Raw genomic sequence first — 21,182 nt, forward strand, 5'->3', positions numbered from 1 at the left:
GTTGGGTTTATGCTGGTGTGGATAAAGAAAGTATTTCTACTGGAGAAGCTGTTTGAGTGTTTGTGGAATGACTGCAGCCCTCTGCTAATGGAGTTGTGTTCTGGAGGTACCAGTGGATGGGGATCCTGTCATAGGTTCCATTGTCTGCCTCCACTTGTGAAAACTGTGTGAAAGTTTACCATACTTCACTACAAGGTGTCAAATTCTAAGTTCAAGAGTGTTCAGTGTTTAAAAGAAATCTTATATAGAGGTTCTATTAAGTTCTCCATGACACCATGGTGAAATGTAATCTGTACAACATGGACTGCAATTAAAACTTTATTTTCACTGTTCAAAGGGAAAGTAGCTTTCAAATGCAGTGTATCTTTCACAAACTCGCTAATTGTATTACTTCAGTGTTTCATGAATAAAGGAAAGTGCTTGTTGGGTTTCAGGTATTACTTTCACAAATCTAAGTTACAGTGTGAAGCTTTTTATATTTGGAAAATACAAACAAACCCAGAAAGAAACCCCAAACAAACCAATCTTCCCCCCTCCCCCCCCAAAAAACCCCCAAAAAAGACTCAACAAACGAAATAGCAGACTTTACTCACCCCAAACAGTGAACATCTCTCTGAACAGAAGTGATCTTCACAATTAAGGCAGCATGGATGCTTTTAGTTGATAGCTAACTGTAAGTGCTGTTTCAGTAACAAGGTACAACCTGCAACTACTTTTGAAGGTAAAGAAAAGTAAGGATTTTGAGTTACAGACAGAGCTAAACTGTTAAGGAAGCTTTTAATTTTAACAGGAGCAACTGCAAACTAAAATGTTTTATGCCTTACTGATATATTTGTGTGACACTGAGGATGAGATTGCGTGTACTTTCCTTGCATCTTTGCCACACTTACTTATTTGAGCCAGATACTCTAACTTGTTCCCTGTGAAAGAGGACACTCAAAGCTATTTTCAAGGATCCAATAGAAACAAGGAAATGTGCCAGAATATATGAGGGTGAGGAATGAGAGAAACAGCCACAGTGGACATTTTGGAAGTAGCTGTCAGCCTCAAAGGAACCTTTAAATGCCTGGTAAACTTGAACTCATTCTTTTAATTTAGTGGGAAAGCAGATGTGGGACTTTACATAAGTAGAATATAATCACCCTAAAAAGACTAGTGACTTTTCTGTGTGCTCCTTGCAAATAGTCTACAAAGTAGTGCTGCCCCAAAGGACTTTTCAGATGTCAATTTGCTATAACATGAGATTTCAGGTTCTACAAGGAGATTGTTTTAGTGTTGTAGAGATACTCTGACAACTTGCAGTAGAAACAAATGTGCAAAAGCAAAGGAAATGTTGGTGTTAGGGCAATCTATACTGCTGCTTTTGAAGTAATTGAACTGAATAACATGAATGACTCTTCCACGTTGTTGGTACAAGCTACTGCTTGAAATCACTGCAGTTTAAGATGTAACTGTTGCTGCTCTTTTTAATAATTATTTGTGTTTCTACCAAAAATGGCAATTTCATGCCTGTGTGGGGATTTTGGCTTTTTTTTTGCCTTCTCTTTCTGTTTCCCTTTTCCTATTGGAGATGGAAGAATGTGTCTGAATTTTTCTCTCGCTTGCAGGGAAGAGCGCATATATAGATGCGGAGAGCTGCTTTGCTAGGGTCACTTGTATTTTCTTACATGTTTTGAAGGTGTAGACTCTTTTACTAACACTTCTTTTTGCTAAGTAAAGCAGTGAAATACTTAAAAGCAATCACTTTCTTTTCTAATAAAAATGGGAAACCTTGTCATGCTGCAGGACTGAATCTGGTATAATGCGATTGGTTCAGATCTGAACTGTCAGGGAAGGCTCAAAGAGTTGTTTTATTTTATAGTCTGGTTCCTGCTTCTGCAAAGTTATTGTTTCCTCCTCTAACCTTTTGCTCTGTTTTTCAAAACAAGAATAAGAAATAGGTTATTTGGGGAATGCTTTAGAGGACTTGTCAGAGTGTATCTATGTAATCAGCATTTCATCATAGAATCATGGAACCATTCAGGGTTGGAAGGGACCACAAGGATCATCTAGTTCCAACCCCCATGCCATGGGCAGGGATACCTCACATTAGATCAGGCTGGCCAGAGTCTCATCCAGCCTGGCCTTAAACACCTCCAGGGATTGGGGCCCCAACCACCTTCCTGGACAACCCATTCCAGGCTCTCACCACTCTCATAGTGAAGAACTTCTACCTCACATCCAGCCTGAATCTCCCCACTTCCAGCTTTATTCCATTCCCCCTAGTCCTGTCACTACCTGATATCCTAAAAAGTCCATCAGCAGATTGTTTTAAAACTCCTCTTTCAAAAATAAAGTGGGCTAGTTTTAAGACTGTTTAAAAACAAAGCCATCCCCACTGATAACACCCACACATCCTTCTAGCCCCCTTCTAAGACCACAGAACTTTGAGAATGAGGTTCAGTGTAGTTAGTTACTGCTTATTAAACCAAAAGTGTCTTACAGCACCTGGGTGCAACTTTTTTTGTTGTTGTTAAGTCTGACTGAACTGGATAAGATACTATCAAATATGGCTTAAGAGTTTAAATCCAGATCCACCTGAGCCACTTTAGTCTTAGCAACCTGCTCTGCCTGCTGGTTTTTTGGGTGTTCTTAAGTGGTCCAGCTCTTGGGTACATAGGTATGGACGGTACTTTCATCACCACATTCCCTACCCTCACAGCACTATCTTGCTATAATGTATCAGCCTAGATGGGTTTTCCTCTGTGCTGCCATTTGCTTTGCTTCCATTGCTGTAGCCACTCCCACAGAGCATTTGCCACTGTCCAGCAGTCTACATACAGAGAGTGCTGTCTGCCTTCCCTGCTTAGCAATAGCTAAAGCAGTTAAATGGCTTTCACCTCTGCAAACTGATTTGGTTCACCTTTTCCTTCAGCAGCTCACTTAGGACTCCACACAGCAGCCTTCCACCTTCAATGTTTTCCTGCCGTGCAACAGGACAGGACCCATCGGTGAGCAGGCCATGTTGCTTCTCATTTTCTGGCAGTACGTTTTATAGCAGGCCCTCTGTAATATGTGTTACCTCCACTTCTTCTGGTGACATCCCAAAAATCTTTGCACTCGGGCCAGTTTGCGATCACTGTCGAGCCTCCTGCGTGGCTAGTGTTACCCTGAGCCCACTGTGTTATCAGTGTAACCCACGTGGCATCACTTGCATGGTTAGTAGAGGAGGCCCTTCACTGGAACATCCAGCCCACCTCCTGGTGTACTTCACTACCAAACACACAGAAGTTGTTGCTCAGACTCCATACGCTGCAAGTATCTTTTTCAGTTGGAGTGTAGCTGGCCTTGGATCCTTTGTCTCCCTGACTCCAAACTCAGAGGTGTCAGCATTTTGCTCTGCGCCTACTGACCTGAGAGTTTCTGCATGCAGAGTCTGCTGTTTAACTTGCTCAGAGGCTTGCCACTGCTTGGCCCTGGTGTGTCGGTGTGAGCTGAAATTCCCCCCCCACCGACAATAACCAGGCTAGCCCAGTCTGGAAGCAAATGAAAAGCTGTATTTACAAGCAGATGAAATGCAATGAATATGTACAAATATACAAAATTCACAACATTCACAAATATATACAATCAACAGAAAAAGCACAACCGATCTCCCTTTGCTTCCCCCCAAGGGGCCTCCCTCTCCCAGGAGCTTCCCCCCCAGACACCCCTGGACAGAGAAGCAGAGTTTAGTTAGAGCAGAAAGTTGTTAACTTAGCTGCCAAGGTCAGTGTGTTATCTTCAGCCAGAAGAGAAGAAGAAACAGCAGCCAGACAGCCCAGCAACTGCCCCCACTGCAGAACGCAGAATGTGCAGAATGCCCACTTTGTTTTGGGTAATAGTTCTTAAACATTTCTATCTATCCAATGGAAGTGTTTAGAACAATCGTTATTTTGCTTTCTTATACCAAATAGTGACTTATTTACATTCTTTCACTTTCTCTGTTCTGAACTTTGCAAGGGAAAATTAAAAAGACAATTTCAAACCATCACACCTGGTGGAAATCGTTCTTCTGGGTCACTTGGTAGAGAAGGCTCACAATCAGTCTGGGATATGCATCCTCCGGAAACCCGCAATACTCAGGCAAGCCTGGGTTTTTATTGGTGGTTGGAGACTGAGCTGCTATCGTTAATCATATCCATCTAGTAGTGATGCCCATCCTGCTGCTTTATCCCTAGAAACTGGATGTTCTGTGCACATCCCTTGGCTTTGTTTTGTGGCAAAACTGACCTTCAGTAGGATCTGCACTATTTTCTTCCCTTTCTCAAAAACTTACTCTGTCATGTCACCAATGTAGTGCAGGTGTTCTGAGTTCCACCCTGTTCCAGTACAGTCAGGAAGAGTCCATAGCAAATGGTGGGGCTGTGTTTCCGCACTGGGGCAGTTGATTTCAGATGTACTGGATGCCCCTCCAAGTGAAAGCAAGCTCTGGCCTACACTTGGGTGATACAGGAATAGAGTGATGCCATTTGTGGTGTACCATTTGGCTGCTTTTTATTTCAGCTGGTTTTGAAGCTCTAGCATATCTGGCATGGCAGCACTCACCAGTAGTGTAACTTCATTCAGGCCACAGTAGTTCACTGTCCGTCTCCGTTCTCCTTTAGACTTCTGCAGTGGCCATTGTAGGGCTGTTGAACTTTGAGTGAGTTTTGCTCGTCACCCCTTGCCTCTCCAACCACCAAACTGACTTACAGATGAAATCAGGGAATTTTGGTGCAATGTTGCCACTGGTGCACTGCTGTAGTAGCAATTGACAGCTGCTGTTCTTTAACCCTCAACAACCCCACCACAGAAGCTTCCTTTGAGAAACTGAGAAAAATGGCCAACTGCTTATTTCCCTCCATCTCCAAAGCAGCTATACTAAAGGCCCACCTGTGTCCTTTTGGGTCCCTGAAATACACTTTCTTGAGGTAGCATTGAGTTAAGGATGCACAGGGCCAGTCACAGTGGAGTGTTTGTGCCACTCATTCCCAATTAGACTCACTTCAGCTTCCAATACACTCCAATACACAGCTGCTGGGATCTCCCTGTGACTCCAGAAATACAGATGGATTCAACCTCCTTGTAGCTTGATGGCATAAGTATACTGTGAACCAGTATCTGCTAGAACCTTATACCCTTGTGGGTCTGACTTGCCAGGCCATTGGATCCACACGGTCCAGTACACCAGCTGTGCTTTTCTTCCACCTGGCTGGAGGCAGGGTCCCTCTAATCCTGATGAGAATTACTCCCTTCTTGCTGACTTGGAAGTCCCCTCAGGAAGCTCAGAAGCAAGATCAGCTTATTTGCCTTGCCTGAGTAATTTGGCACTGGAAACTGAAGAGATACTTTGGAATTGGAAGAATTACTTTTTGTGATTGTTTCCCTTTTAAGTCACATACTCGTGCAGCTAGTCGCTTATGTTCCACTTCCTTATGTCCTCCCCATGGTCATGTAGGTAAAACCACAGGGTATCTTGTAGAGTGTACCTGCCAGATTCTCCCTCTTGGGTAGGGAAGTGCCTCTTCTTAATAGCTGAGATACAGGACCATACAGGTGGGGGGTAGGACATCTATTTGAACTGCTGGAACTCCCTGGACACTTCCTTCACTGTCAAAATCTTCACTGTCAAAATACAGGCCCATACAGAGGAAGAGAGACTTTCTTCATATTGCCAGTCTTTAATGCCTGATAGAAGTCACATTCAGAGGCTGAGGGCTTCTGCCCGTTTTCTGATCACCTTGTCAATGCCCTCTTCCCTGGACAGGGATCCCAGCTTCTTGGCTTCCCTGCCCTCTAATTTGAAACCACTGCCCGCGTTATCCTAGCACAGGAGCAACCAAGTGGTAATTCATATGCCTGGATGGTAGCCAACATCCTTTCACATGTCTCACAGCTCACTCAGGGATAACAACTAGGTGGTTACCTCTGGCTCCTCTTGGTCTCTTGATGGCTCTACTTCATCATTCCCCCTTGTAAGGCAAGCTGGTTATTTTTGTGCATTTCTTTTCCTCTACTGAATTGACTGATGCCTGCACAGACTGGTTCTCTGGTGCAGCTGCAGCACCTGCTGCTGGGGTTTGAGTAGCCACAGGGCCTGCAGGTCTGTCTTTCATAGTAGAGACCTTCTCTTCCCCTTGAGTGCACTGAATAGTGTCAAAGAGGACTCAGTAGGCATGGGGCACATCACTGGGGCACATTTCAGTGATTTCTGTCTCTGGAATTGTGAGGCTGACAATATATTTTTTCCAAATACTTTACTAGTCTGTCCTGATTTTGCATTTGTTCAGGGTTGAAATTCCAAAACAATGGAGGTAACCACTGTCCTAGGTACTATGGCACTTTAGGCTGGGTGCCTCCTGTCACTGCCACATAAGCTACACCTCCCGAGTGTCCAACCCAATAAGGTGGACACAGGAAACGGCGTATTTCTACCCATAAATCCTGTGCCCTATAAATCCATCTGCAAAGTCATTCTCTTTCTCTTTTTCTTCCCTCTCTGCTCCTGTTGGAGATGCTCTCTTATCAGGTAATGGTGGGGGAGTATCTCAAGGCCTCTTAGGCCTGTCTAGGCCTAATGCCAGGAGGAGAAGGCAGGGAGGCAGTCTCAGAGCTGGCCAGCCTGACACCAGCCTAGCAGTGAGGGGGAAGAAAGAGCCCTGGGGGTTTTGGGTAGACCCTCAGGTGGGGAGAAGGGAAGAGCTGGGAGGCCTTTGAGTGTTGTGTAAGGGGCTCTGTATGCTTTGGGATATCTTTGCCACTATGGTTTTAGTTTCTGTAGTTTCACGAATTGCTTTTCCATTTAAACTTTCCATCACTCTCCAATCTGTTTCTGTGAGTGTCATTCTTTGTCCCTCTCGGGGCAAGACAGGATCTGTCTGGCCTCAAACCAGCACAGGTACTTGCCCAGACTCCCCCATGCCCCCTGCAACTCATAACTATCCAGCTTTGGAAGAGCTTTCTGGGGAAAAACTGTGTGTAACTCTAGACAAGACCCAGGGGCACATTCAAGAGATGCAGCAACAAGAGCAAGCTGGCTTGGACATACCAAGGATATTCACAATTCTGAAGAGCTGAGGAAGTGTTCTCTGCTGTCCTGCCCACCGATTGGGTGACATTGTTAACAAATGACAGCACTGGTGTTCAACCTATTGATGATGTGTACAATCATACCGTAATTCGACAGTACCCGGCCAGTACAGCAACATGATAGTCCTGATCTGTTTCCTTGAGGTGAAAGGAAGCATGTAGAGCACATAAGGATTTACATGTAAGCAAATGGAGCAACACTGTAAGCAGGCACGATTTTGCTAATAAAATGCATATGACAAAGTTATTTTAGCAGGCTTTGGTCAAATTTCTCCTTATGTCAACACTTTGAGCCAGCCCTTGCCCCAGCCAGCCCTTGCCTTATGTAGTGGATATGACATCACTGTGGCATGGAATATCCACTGGCTGCCAGCCTTTGGGCTCAAATCCTAAATCAAGCCCTAGTGCACCTGTGCTATTAATTTTTCTTGCATAATGTTCAAGCTATTTTTTTCCCTTCAGAGATGTGACAGGCATATGTGCATACACACAAAACATCAACATAAAAATTTTTATATACACATACATACATAGTGTGTTGAAAGTAAAGCAACATTGATCTTTGCAGAAAAGGTACATTTCAGTCACTGAGCAACAGGCATGGAATTAGAGCTTTTTCAATAACATGATGGTCGAGTACAGAACAGTTCATGCTTGAAGGGGAAGACTTTCAGTCTTCGGAAGAAGTGACAACTGTTACACTGGCTCTCTTGCTTAGAATTGAATATGAAATACATTAAATATTCAGCTGGCTTTTATTTGCAAACAAATGCCACTTTGAAGATATAATATAACAAGTGTTGCAGATAGCTGTGTCTTCAGAGGAGCTTTAAGTACTGCATTACATTTAATAGCACCATTGCTTGTGACAAATTAGCACTTAAGGAATTTAATAAAGTTGTTGCTCTCCCTATTTTGATAGCTAGTGTGAACATGTATATTCTGTGTTCTTTTGTCTTTACAATGTTTTACAGCTAGGTAATAGGATTCAATAAGCTGCTGTCTGCTTTTAGCAGTGATGATTTGTGGTATCATAGAATCATAGAATTGTTCTGGTTGGAAAGGACCTCTAAGATAATCGAATCCAACCATTGACCTAACACCACCGTGGCCATTAAAGTAAGTCCCAAAGTGCTATGTCTACTCATTTCTTGTACACCTTCAGGGATGGTGACTCCAAACACTTTCCTGGGCAGCCTATTCCATTGCCTGATTACTGAGTAAAGAAATATTTCCTAATATCCAATCTAATCCTCCCCTGGCACAATTTCAGACCACTACCTCTCATCCTTTCACTTGATACTAGGGAGAAGAGACCAACTCCCACTACAACCTCCTTTCAGGTAATTTTAGAGAGCTATGAGATCTCTCCTCAGCCTCTTCCAGAGTAAACAATCTCAGTTCTATCAGCCACTCCTCATAAGACTTGCTCTCTAGACCCTTCACAAGCTTCATTGCTCTTCTTTGGACATGCTCCAGTACCTCAATGTCCTTCTTGTAGTGAGTGACTCAAAATGGAACACAGTATTTGAGGTGGGGCCTTACCAGTGGTGAATACAAGGGCAGGACCACTTCCCCACTCATGCTGGCCATGTAGTTCTTGATGCTGGTCAGAATGCTGTTGGCCTTCTTGGCTGCCTGAGAACATTGCTGCGTCACACTCAGCTGACTGGCAGCCAGCACTCCCAGGTACATTTCTGCTGGGCAGCTTTCCAGCCATTCTTTCCCAAACCTGTAGCATTGCATGTGGTTGGTTGTAACCCAAATGCAGGACCCAGCACTTGGCCTTGTTGGATCTCAGAGAAGTGGCCTCAGCCTACTGATCCAACCTGTCCAGATCCCTCTGTAGAGCCTTCCTACTGTTGAGCAGATCAACACTCCTGCCCAATTTGGTGTCATCCACAAACTTACTGTGGATGCACTCAATCCTCCCACCCAGGTCATAGATCCAGATATTGAAATAAAACTGCATAAAACCAAGCTCTGGGGAACACCACTAGTGACTGGGCACCAACTGGATTTAACTTCATTCACCACCACTCTTTGTGGTCCATCCATCAGGTTTTTAACCGGGAGAAGAATCCACTCGTCCCAGCCATGAGCAATTTCTCCAGGAGGATGCTGTGGGAAACAGTATCAAATGCTTTACAAAAGTCCAGATAAACATCCACAGACTTTCCCTCATCCACTAGGTAGGTTACCTTGTCATAGAAAGAGATCAGGTTTGTCAAACAGGACCTGCCCCTCATGAACCTGTGGTGACTAGGCCTGATCACCTGGTTGCCCTGCACATGCTGCATAACAGCACTCAGGATGATCTGTCTGCTCCATGACCTCTACTGGCACCAAGGTCAGACCGACAGGTCTGTAGTTCCCCGAGTCCTTCTGGCTCTACCTGCAGATGCACATCACGTTTGCCAGTCTCCAGTCAGCTGGGACCTCCTCAGCTAGCCAGGACTGCAGGTAAATGATGGAAAGCGATTTGGTGAGTACTTCTGCCAGCTCTTTCAGTATGCTTGGTTGTATTCTATCCAACCATGTGTATGTCTAAGTGGTGCAGCAGGTCACTAACCACCTCCTCTTGGATTATGCCCACCTTCCCTATTTTCAGTGCAGGGGGCTGGGTATCCATTGAACAACTAGTCTTACTACTAAAGATTGAGGCAAAGAAGGCATTGAGTACTCAGCCTGAGGTAGAGCTGAACACTGCTTTCAGAGGTTTTACTAGCTCTGGCAAAGGCTCTGGACCTTGGAAACTGTTACAGGAGAAGTAAAACATAGTAAACTTTTCAGTCAAGCTTCCAGTGAAATGTATTAAGATCATAGGCTGGAAAATGTTTGATCAGTCAGAGGAAGGAACCCTGATAAACCAGTTACTAAATAATAGTTCACTTTAAAATGGAGATGATGTTCATGTGGAAGAGGTGGACAAAAAGTATCTAGAAGCATGGTGCCAGGAGAGATGTCAGCTTTTTCGTTGAGTAGCGATTCAGGCCTAGAAGTATGACATTTTGGGAAGAACAATGAAAGATGAATCTCAGCTTGGGAAGACACACAAGTGGGTCTGGAGAGCAAACTATTTGAAGGAGGGACCATGAGGAGACTGAACCCTGCCGCTGAGTAGAAAATCATGGACCTGCCCTGCTATCTTAAGAGAATAGCATGAAAATGCCGATGGAGTTGTAAGAGCAAGCTCACAAACTGTGCGTTTGCATAGTGTCTATCCTCCCGCTAACAGCAGCAATTGTGTTCAATTTTCTTGCATTAATAATAACTGCTGCCAAAGATAATCTCCTGTCTGCTCCCTTTGTCCTGTCAGGGCACAAGGAGCATGGGATTTACCACTTTATCTTGTTTGTAGCATAACTGGTGTCAGCAACAGGTGTAATTGGAAGAGCTGGAAATCAGAGGTGCTAGGGACACCTAGAACTGCTTTTTATTGCTGCTGTACAGCATGGCTACTGCATACCAAGCTGAGGGATGACAAACAAGAGCTGCTTCATGAGTGGCCAGGTTGTGGAGATTCTTTAGCAGCCTTGTGGACTGTGACAGAGTTTGATAGGAAGGATACACACCAGGAGTGGAACTGTCCTTTAGAACAGGCTTAATGGATGTCCTCCCTGAGTCCAATTTGTCACAGTCCAACACAGAGTTCTTGGATGGAGGATGTCATGTGCAATACCAAATTTACTTATATGAAGGTGGCTGATGTCATGTTTCTGATTTAAAGTGATAGGAAGCATGCTGAAAACAACACAGATATAAGTTACGCTCAGCAAAACACAACAATTGGAATACACGGTTCAATCACAATACCAGTCTGATTCCCATTACTGGGCCCTATAGATATCCTCATTATCACTATGCAGGGTGTCTGCAGTCGCCTGGAAAGAATAGGAGGGTTGTTGTCATCTCAAGCCCATTATAAAAGCTCTTTTCAATTTTCCTTTGGCAGTTGTCTGGGACTTGTATTCTATGTATTCGCTCTCCCACTGCTGATCTGGTCAGCTCAGGGAGACGTTCACTCTAAAAATCCAATTACATCACCAGCTGATCCACTCAACTGTTAATAGCTGTTTATCTAAAACAAAGACCACCCTCCAGTCCCTTTTGTGTTAAGGTGAAGTCAACACTTTGCAACAACTGTGGTCCATCACACGCTGCATCATTCCCTCAGCTTCACAAGCACATCACTCTGACCCATCTCTTCTCAGCCTTACTCAGTTTTAGGGGCTTCCTTTCCAGTCACACCTGTGTGAAACTAACCCCAAAAAAACAAATGCAAGGAAAAGCAAATATCTCCTCCTCAACAAATTCATAATGAGTTGGGCTTAAAGCACAATTTTAACACCAGCGCTGAGTATTTCTACACAGCACAGTTTTGCTATGTTGTATTTTAATCTACTCTTACATAGATTATATGTTCTATCTCTCTCCTCTGCCTTGGTTAGACCACACCTGGAATACTGTGTGCAGATTTGGATTCCCCAGTTCAAGAGAGACAGAGACTTGCCTGAGAGAATCTTACAGAAAGCCACAATGATGACTGGGGGCCTTGAGCATCTCCCCTGTGAAGTGAGACTGAGATCCCTGGAGTTATTTATTCTGAGAAGACTGAGAGGGGATCTGATCAATGTCTATATATAGGGGTGGGTGTCAAGTGGAGGGGGCCAGACTCTTTTCAGTGGTTCACAGTGATAAGACAAGGAACAATGGGTTCAAACTTGAACATAGAAGATTTCACCTCAACGTGAGGAGAAACTTCTTTACAGTGAGGGTGACGGAGCACTGGAACAGGCTGCCCAGGGGCATTGTGGAGTCTCCTTCTCTGGCGACTTTCCTGTGTGGACTACCCTCAGTGATCCTGCTTTGGCAGGGGGGTTGGACCCAATGATCTCTTGAGGTCCCTTCCAGCCTTTGATATACTGTGATGCAGTGAAATGATAGGACTTGACTGTGTTTTCCTCTGGACATCAAATGCATAAGCCTGTGTTTTCTCAGCCAAAATCCATCATTTACTCTTCTGTATTCAACTAGTTTGTCAGGAAAAGATTGCTTAAACATACATGTAGGTTTCAAAAAGTATCACCTTTCTTGCTGATTTTTCCAGCCAGAAAAAGGTATCTTTGGAGCAAGTGAAGCTTGCCTATCAAACAGGCTCTGCTTAGTGTGTGCAAACTCTGCTTTTTTGATGTAGGTGAGGTAAGAATGATTAGAAGTAATTGACTTGGTCAGTATTTTTTACCATTGTATTTGGAGTTCTTGTTTTTTATAAAGACTGAACTAGACCATCATCAGCTCTTTGAAAAAAGTGTTTCTGAAAATTTAGCTTTTACTTTTGAGAAACCTTCATTTTCATAGTAAGAATCAAAGTATATGGTATTTAATATAATGCCTGTTTCACAAAAAATGAGTACTACATGATCACAGAAGAAGGAAACAAATTACCTAGAACCCCATTCTCCTGTCCTATCCATGATTTTTTACTGTTTCAGTGTTCCAACAATTAAAATGCAATTACTATCATTTTCCAGTGTGAGTCCCCTGAAATGTAGAGTCACAAGTTCTCTATTTTTGAAATGATTAAAGTGCATGTTATAAGGATTGTACTTTAATTATTTCAGGCAGCTGAGACTCTTGCATTATTTTTCAGAGAATATTAGTCAGTGTGGTACAGATATGATGAGTTTGTCCTGATTTTATTTTTTTTTTGTAGAATGCTGGACATAAAAGTGAGAAAACAAATTTGTGGTTATTATTTTTAATTTTACACAATTCATGTTTACAATTGTCACTAGTCAATATCTTGTATAAAATTAAATACAATATGCAGTATTTTCAAATGAGACACAAACACATTTTGAACTACTTAGTATTACAAGATAATATGAAGCTTTATCTTAAAAATACCTTCAGCAAAATAAATTCCCATTCTGTCAATCCAAGTTAAAAAATATGAATAGAAATATACAGTTTTAAAATAATCAGGATGAACAGCACTGATTAGTCAAGAAATTCTAGGACTTTACAGTCTTTACATGAGTTTATCCAAGACAGTCTGCACACCATTAATATAAAAACTGCAGTGCAATAAACTGGTCAGCATCACTCTTTTTTGTTTGTTTGGGGTTTTTTATTTGTTTGTCTTGGTTCCCCCCTATTTCAATGCAGGAGTCTCTTGGTGGTTTTTTGTTTGTTTGTTTTAATCAGCAGCACTTTCTGTGGTCATACTGATGCAAAGACAAGGAATGGGTTAACATCTGGCAAGTTATTGATGCTGTAAAGGAAGCTAGCAATTTGACTCAAGATCTTACAACTTTTGAATTATGCTGCACACTTTTCAATAGAGATCAGGGGAGATGCCATGTACTTGAAAGAGGGGACAGAATTTCCAAGGAAAAATCATAATTGGTGACAGCAGAAATAACTTCCTTCATCTACCCTGCAGTACGATGGTGTTGCAGCTGCCACCGCACATTCTGTTTTGGCACATACTACTTCACAATTCAAAGAAGATTTAGAAATCAAGGACTCCCTCACCCATGTCCACTCTTCATTCTTGTCCTTAGGATAGCTTTGGTATAATAAAAATGCTAGACAAAGTACTAAAAATTAAGAAGAACAAACTAAACAATATAGTCAAATGGAACACAATGAGGTAAGGAGTTAATTTTCCATAAAAGGCTGCTTGGAGACTTCAGATGTACAATCCCTTTCACATTTCTCTCTTTCTCTCCAAGATACTGGGTTATGGATGGGGTATTCTAAAATACATTCATGTCAAACATCAGTTTTCGTTTAGCTAGTGCTGTTCTGTGGCGGGGGGGGGAGGGGGGCACTTGTTTTATGCAGATTTACTTCTGATGAACCTGGAATAGCTCTGATGCCTACTTTAAAAAGTAGCATTTCAATTCCAATTTGAAATTTAGGAGGGATATGAAATACGCTTGATTATTTTAGGTTAAAAACAAAGATGCTAAAAAGGAAGATCAGCTGAGAGCCAAACACAGTAAATATTACTAAATCTTTCCTGTTTTGATTCATACCTTCTCACCTCACTAGTTTTATCTCTTGTGCCTTCTAGGACATAAATTGTGTTAAAAAATAAACAGGGATTAATATTTGCACAATATACCTACTATCGTGGTTACCTGTATTTCAACTTTTGGGCAAGTGGCCCATGTTAAAAAAACCCAAACCAACCACCTCCAAGAAATTTTAATTGTGTCAGGGTGAATTCCGTCCCTCTCTTTTAGGTGCTTTTCACCAAAAAAAACAGTGGAAGGGTGAAGATTCCAAGGAAATCAAGAAATATCTAGGTTCTGAGCCTCAGTGTTCTGTTTATTTTACACCATACTAGCCTCTTAAGTTTTCTTTGCCTTCATATTTCCAAATTCTGACTATCCAAATTCAGGGATGTAAGCTTACTAACCCTTCACATCTCGCTTCTTCTCAATTCATAATGCTCTTGCCACAAAATGTTTTCAAGCCAGTATCTGGTTATTCATATTTGCATTCAATAATCACCAGCCTAACAGAAAGCTTTAATTTAAATGAATGTATTTTGACACTAGTCACTGAACCTGCTCATTTACATTCAGAAAATTATCCCTCTTGGAGAGGTAATCTGTATCTTTAAAAACTTCAGTTATTTCATTGCTAACATTTCAGCTCTCTCGTTTCTTTTACTTTCCATTATAAGAGTCACTAAATCAGCCGTAGCATATTTAAGGCTATGTGGTAACAGTCTTTATCTGAGGGATATGCAGCTATAAACTTCAGCTGACAGAGTAAATCACTGCAAAGCCAGCTTTGAGATTTCATAATACAAAAATTGGTAGAGAAAAAATGCCTTCTGTGTTTGAAGACACTCTTGTAGTGGATCAAAATTTCAGTCTTGGACAGATTCCTCTGAAAATGACACTGCTTTTAACAGAGGTAAGCTCTCATTTTTGAAGTGTTAAACTCAATGTTAAAATTTATACCTGGCCCTGAGTTCCATTACCAGCAAGCTTATTTTCCTTTTTTTTTTTTTTTGGTATGCTACTCTCATGTCTCAAAGCTAAAAACCATTGATATCCACATTTTATCAAGTGTACCAGTAAAACCTCGCAAAAATTCTTATATCTGAGATACTGTAATCTACCACATCACCTAAAAGACTTGAAGACAGCAAAAGGAACTGTAATGACATTTCAATATTAGTGCACTGCTTTAAATGGTAAGCTGTTTTACGTCTCCCTTAAAATCATACCAGAGTTAAAGCAATTACAACTAATTGAAAGACTGCATTGGTTTGGCTGAGCTGGAGTTAATTCTCCTCACAGCATCTTTCTAGTGCTGTGTTTTGCAGTGCTGTAGCTGGGTGTTGGTAATGCACCAGAGTTTTGGCTACTGCTGAATGAGCACTCAGGCTGTGCTTTTCCAACATTTCCCTGGTCCAAGAGTATGCTGAGGAGTGGGCCAGATTTTGGGAGGGGACACAGCTGAGACAGCTGATCCAAACTGGCCAAAGGGGTATTCCATGTCATACAATATCAGCTCAAGTATATAAGCTAAGTAAAAGAAGGAAGTGGGGAGATATTCATCCCTGGTGTCTGTCCTCCAGAGCAACTGCTACACGTAGAACCCTGCTTCCTACAAGTAACTGACCACTGCCTGCTGATGGGAAGCAGAGAAATCATCTTTTTGATGTTTGATTTTGCTTCTGCACATGGCTTCTGCTTGTGTTTTGCATTAGTAATTTGCTTATATATTATTACTGGCCTTTTGTTACAGTTTCCCTTCTCCCCTGTCCACCAAAAAACAGGAGTGACAAAGGGCCCAGCCAGGGCCAAACTGCCAGAGTCCTTTTAGGTGCATTGGCCAGGGAATTTTACATAACTGCAGCTTTGCTTTAAGCCTGCTTTAGTTAGGATACAAGCTCCTGTGCAAGTCATGGAGCTTGCTAGCAGGATTACTTTGTTTTGCAACATTTCCTTTGTCTGGCAACATGTCAAGACAGATAATGGCTATGTGTTTTTTCCTGGTAGGTCTGTTGTTCTTTGGGAGCTATGTTGAGGGGATTATCATCTCTTTCTCCCTGCTCAAGATGAATATAGAGAGTTTTATTATGCAGGCCCCAATGTTCTGGTTCATCCTTATATGAGCTCTTCAATACCGCTGATCAGTATCACTGACATGTTACGGGCTTTGTGGGACCTGGTGCCACCACGGCATGAAAGGAGCAGCTTTTGGGTGAGGAAGTTCTGAATGTGCCCTGAAGAAGCCAGTCCCTGGGAAGCAGGGTGTGTGGAAGGATTTGGGTAGATTCCTAGGACAGTTATCACCCCCCATAGCCTGGGACTTCACCCCAGAAGAGGCAAGTAACCCATGGTTGAGATGGGAACTCAAACAACAACCAGAGCGATTGCCCCAGTACTGAAAAAGAAGCAATGGACAAGAAGATAAATTGGCAATGCAGTGGTAAGACATCCAGGGCTCCTTCATTATGGCAGGACATTGCTCTTGGATAGAAAACACGACTCTGAAAGTATGTCATGTTGATGCTCATGTACCTAAGAGCCATTGCTAATGAAGAACACCTAAACAATGAGAAAGGAGACAAGGCTGCCAGAACTGATATAGCTCAGGTGGATTGGACTGGGAGCATAAAGGTGAGCTGTTTGTATCTCGACAGGCCTACGAAACTTCAGTACATCTAGGAAGAGATGCAATATATAGATGGGCTTGTGACTGAGGGGTGGACATGACCATGGAAGCCATCACACAGATCATGCATGACTGTGAAACGTGCTGCAATCAAGAGAGCCACCAGAGTTATGTCTTGCTGGAACAAAGGGCAGTGGCTGGGTTTTTGCTATGGTGAGGCCTGGCAGATTGACTACATTGGACAACAGCCATGAACATGCCAGGACAAATACTACATTCTCACCATGGCAGAGCCAACTACAGGTTGGTTGAAAACATACCCTGTAAACCATGCCACTGCCTGGAACACCATCTTAGGCCTCGAAAGGCAAATCCTGTGGTGACATGGCACCCTGGAAAGAATCAAATCCTACAATGGGACTGACTTCAAAAACAATGGCCTCAGTTCCTGGGCCAAGAAACACAGCATTGAGTGGGTGTATCACACCTGCAAGCCTCTGGGAAGACTGAAAGATATAATGGACTGTTAAAGGCTATGCTGAGAGCACTGGGTAATGGGACATGGAAGCACTGGGATGCAAATTTAGCAGAAGTCACTTGGCTGCTTAATTCCAGAGGATCTGCAAACTGTCATGGTTCTGCCCCACCAGAACCTTTACATACTGTGGGAAGAGAGAAGGTCCCTGCAGTGCACATGGGAGAGTGGCTGGGAAAGGCAGTGTGGGTTGCTCCTCCCATGGGGAAAGGCAAACCCATTTGTGGGATTGTCCTTGCTCAGGGGCCTGGATGTACTTTGTGGGTAATGAGAAGGGGTGGGGAGACTTGGTGTGTGCCTCAAGATTAAACACTGGGTGAAAAATATCTTTGAATGTGAGTTGCATGTTACAGGAAGTGATGCGATAAGGACTCAGAAACGCAAGAAACAACAGTGACACAGTGGCCGAAATCAAGATGGTGTTGGTACCCAACAGTGGAATATCCTGCTTCTCCTGTCCTGAACAGTCCCAAGTAACATCTGGAGGAGTGAAAAGCATCTATCTATTAAAGGACTGGGATACTGATCGAAATGTATAAATCTGCGTGTTGGGTATTGAGAAGGTTTAAACATGTAGTTTAAGTAATGACTTTAAGCAAGAAGAGATTTAAGTATGAGAATCAATCGAGACAGTAAAATGTACTGAACTGTGTGGAACTTGAGCATGATGCAAATGGTATGGAATAATGGGTGGAAATTGTATTGGGTTTGGCCGAGCTGGAGTGAATTCTCCTCACAGCACCTTTCTAGTACTGTGTTTTGCAGTGCTGTAGCTGGTTGTTGATAACACACCAGTGTTTTGGCTGCTGCTGAACAAGCATCCAGGCTGTGCTTTTCCAACATTTCCCTGCCCCAAGAGTATGCTGAAGGGTGGACAAGATCTTGGGAGGGGGCACAGTTGAGCCAGCTGACCCAAACTGGCCAAAGGGGTATTCCATGCCATATGACATCAGCTCAGATATAAGAATGAAGAAGGAAGTGGGGGATGTTCATCCATGGCATCTGTCCTCCAGAGCAACCGCTACCCTTAGATGCCTGATTCCCAAGACTTGAACACTGTCTGCTGATGGGAAGTAGAGGATAACATGTTTGCTTTTGCTTCCATGCGACCTTTTGTTTGTGCTTAGCATTATTAAATTGCTTCTACCTTATTACCAGCATTTTGTTATATTTTCTCCTCTCCCCTGTCCATCTAAGAAGGGGAGTGACAGTGGCTTTGGTGGGCATTTGGCCCCAGCCAGCACCAAACCACCACAAAGAGTCACTGGTTGTGATCAACTAAAAATCTATTACTGTTAAAAACAGTGAGTGTTGACTCGGAAGTAATACCTGTGATTCTGCCTCTGCTCCACTTTGAGACCTCACCTGGAGTACTGTGTTCAGCTCTGGGGTCCTCAGTGTAAGAAAGACATGGACCTGCTCCAACAGGTCAAGAGGAGGCCCACAAAGATATCAAAGGGCTGGAGCTACTCTGTGAGGACAGGCTGAGAGAGTTGGGGAGGTTCTGCTTGGAACAGAAGGAGAGGAAGAGGGAAAGGGAGAGACATAGCAGCAGCCTTTCAGTACCAAATGGGGCCTACAAGAAAGATGGGGAAGGTCTCTTTATCAGAGAGTGTAGTGACAGGAAGAGAAATTATGGTTTTAAACTGAGAAAAAGATAGATGTCAGTAAAAAAAATCTTCCCTGTGAGGGTGCTGAGACCCTGAAACAACTTGCTTAGAGAAGTTATGGATTCCCCATCACTGGAAGTGTTCAAGGCTTTGAGGCTTTGAGCAACCTGGTCTAGTAGAATGTGTCCCTGCCCACGTCAGGGGGATTGGAACTAGATGACCTTTAAGGTTCTTTCCAGCCCAAACCATTCTATGATTCTAGTCTATGAAGTTAATTGCTTATAGTTATTTTTTTCAAAATAAAGAAACCACAAAACATTTGAAAACAAATCATTCTTCAGTGGACAATAGTTGATTTGTGTGCTTGATACTGTGGCTTCATATAAAACCTCATACAAAATAAGAAAGAACAGGCCATTAACACAGGAGAATACCAATACTGTAAGAAAAAACCTTTTGTGGTTCGTTCACATTCTTTAGTGGAGACTTAAGCCCAGTCTAAATAGACAACAGAGATTTATGTATTTAAAAGCTCCCACCGTCTTTTCAGTTCTTGTTGTCAGCATCTACATTGATTGCCATCACAATTTGTACACATGCATCATACATACTAGCAAGCCCTCTTTATAATAGAGAGTTTAAGCATGTACACCTGAGTCTGAATGTACACAGATATTGTTGGTTTTTTCTGAGGAAGTGTTAGCACATTAGGAAAGTATCTACCAAGCATGGTGATAGTTCATTTTATTCTACAAGTGTTTCTCTTCTGATGAAAAATGGAATCAAAATAATCTTCCTTGAACTGCATCAAGTCCTCTCTAGACATATCCCCTTCATTCCTGAATATCCTCTTCAACACTGGTTGCTTATTTGAAATTTAACGCAACACTGTTCTAGTCCTTGGAACGGATTGGCTGCTGAAATAAAACATAGTTGAAGAAAAAAGTTAAATATGTACCCAGTATGTATTTCAAGCAAACATTTCTGGCAAGGTAAAATGAGCAAACAAACCTTCAAAGAAAGAAACAGAAGATGAAAGTCACAGCATTTACAAACACAGCAATATTGGTTGTAAAGAAGGCATGGACTGGTCTGATCACAGACAACTTGAAGGTTCCATTCTGTACACAAAAGAAACAGAGGATTCAAAGTAGCATAAACTCATTAAGTGCTTTTGCTGTAAAGCACTCCTTTTCTTTCTCTCCCTCTGAGATACCAGACTGTAGGAAAAGTAGAAGGAATAGTAAAGAAATACTTATTTTTAAAAAAGTAGATTAGGATTACATACAGACAAGCTCTGAAATGCTGCAGCTAGTTTTCAGTGTTTCAGCAATGGTGCAGAAGGCTGCTTTACTGTTCCCAACAAAGCAAGAAGGTATGAGATTTTTAAAGCACATTCCTCTTTGTGATATTCCTCTCTGATTAACAAAGCAGCAATCCATGCAATAGTTTTAATGTATTTTCCATCAGACCACCCATGATTTTTTTGGCAATCCTGCATTCCCTTAAGCACCCGGTGTCAGTCTCAGAATGTGGCCCATTCTTAATATTAGCAAATAGCAAATGGCAGCAGTGAGCAAGCCTGTCAAAACTGTGCTCAAGTAGAAGAACTCCTCTGCTTAGTGATGAAGGTCCAAGAGGAGGTTAGTAGGTTGAGAACCACCAGGGAATGTGAGATAATCTCTTGGGAGTCACATCCTGCCTTCTCTGAAACAAACCAAACAGGCAGACAGGACCCATGACACAGAGAATTCCGTGTCTCTCTTGACTGTGGTTACTTAGAAGTCAATGGCAACAAGACCCTGCCTACCACAAAAGGCAACCCAGTTTTGTCTCCCTAGCAAGTACCCTAGCTTCCCAGGCGCCCTTGCAGAACAGGTACAGTGCTCTGCAAGGGTAAGTGAATAATTACAAGGATGAAGGTTCACCTGGAGGTGACGCTGAGGTTTAGTTGGTCTACATATACTTCAAAACCTCCTCATTGAAAAACAGAAGATGGGTGTCTGGGGTCACTCACAGGGAGTCATAGGTGACTCAGTTCTGAAGGGAGTGGAAGGACTGATATGCAGACTGGACCCATTTCTTAGAGAAGTCTGCTGCCTGGGTGGGGCCTGTGATGAAAGGAGAAAGCTTCCTTACCTAGTACAGCCCTCAGGCTACTATCCACTGCTGATCTTTCAGGCTGGCAATAATGAAGTAACAACAAGAAGTCCAAGACCACTGAAGAGAGACTTCAGTGCCTTGGGATGACAGGTTAAGGGATTGGGAGCACAGGGAGTGTTCTTCTCTACCCCCCA

The 21,182-nt window shown here is 42.7% G+C and overlaps 1 protein-coding gene across 2 annotated transcripts in view; it reads right to left on the reverse strand.

Moving 5' to 3' along the window:
• Positions 1-19,618: 19,618 nt before the first annotated feature.
• CDC14B (cell division cycle 14B) overlaps positions 19,619-21,182 on the reverse strand; it is a 39,430-nt gene continuing 37,866 nt past the window's right edge. The window contains exon 13 of one of the 2 annotated variants that reach the window (XM_054398264.1): positions 19,619-19,799. In XM_054398264.1, coding sequence (XP_054254239.1) covers positions 19,763-19,799 — 37 coding nt within the window. In that variant the 3' untranslated portion in view covers positions 19,619-19,762. Of the gene's footprint in view, positions 19,803-21,182 lie in introns of both variants that reach the window. The other variant, XM_054398263.1, reaches the window with a different exon arrangement.

The sequence above is a fragment of the Indicator indicator genome, chromosome Z (genome assembly GCF_027791375.1).
Source record: "Indicator indicator isolate 239-I01 chromosome Z, UM_Iind_1.1, whole genome shotgun sequence".
Taxonomy (NCBI): Eukaryota; Metazoa; Chordata; class Aves; order Piciformes; family Indicatoridae; genus Indicator; species Indicator indicator.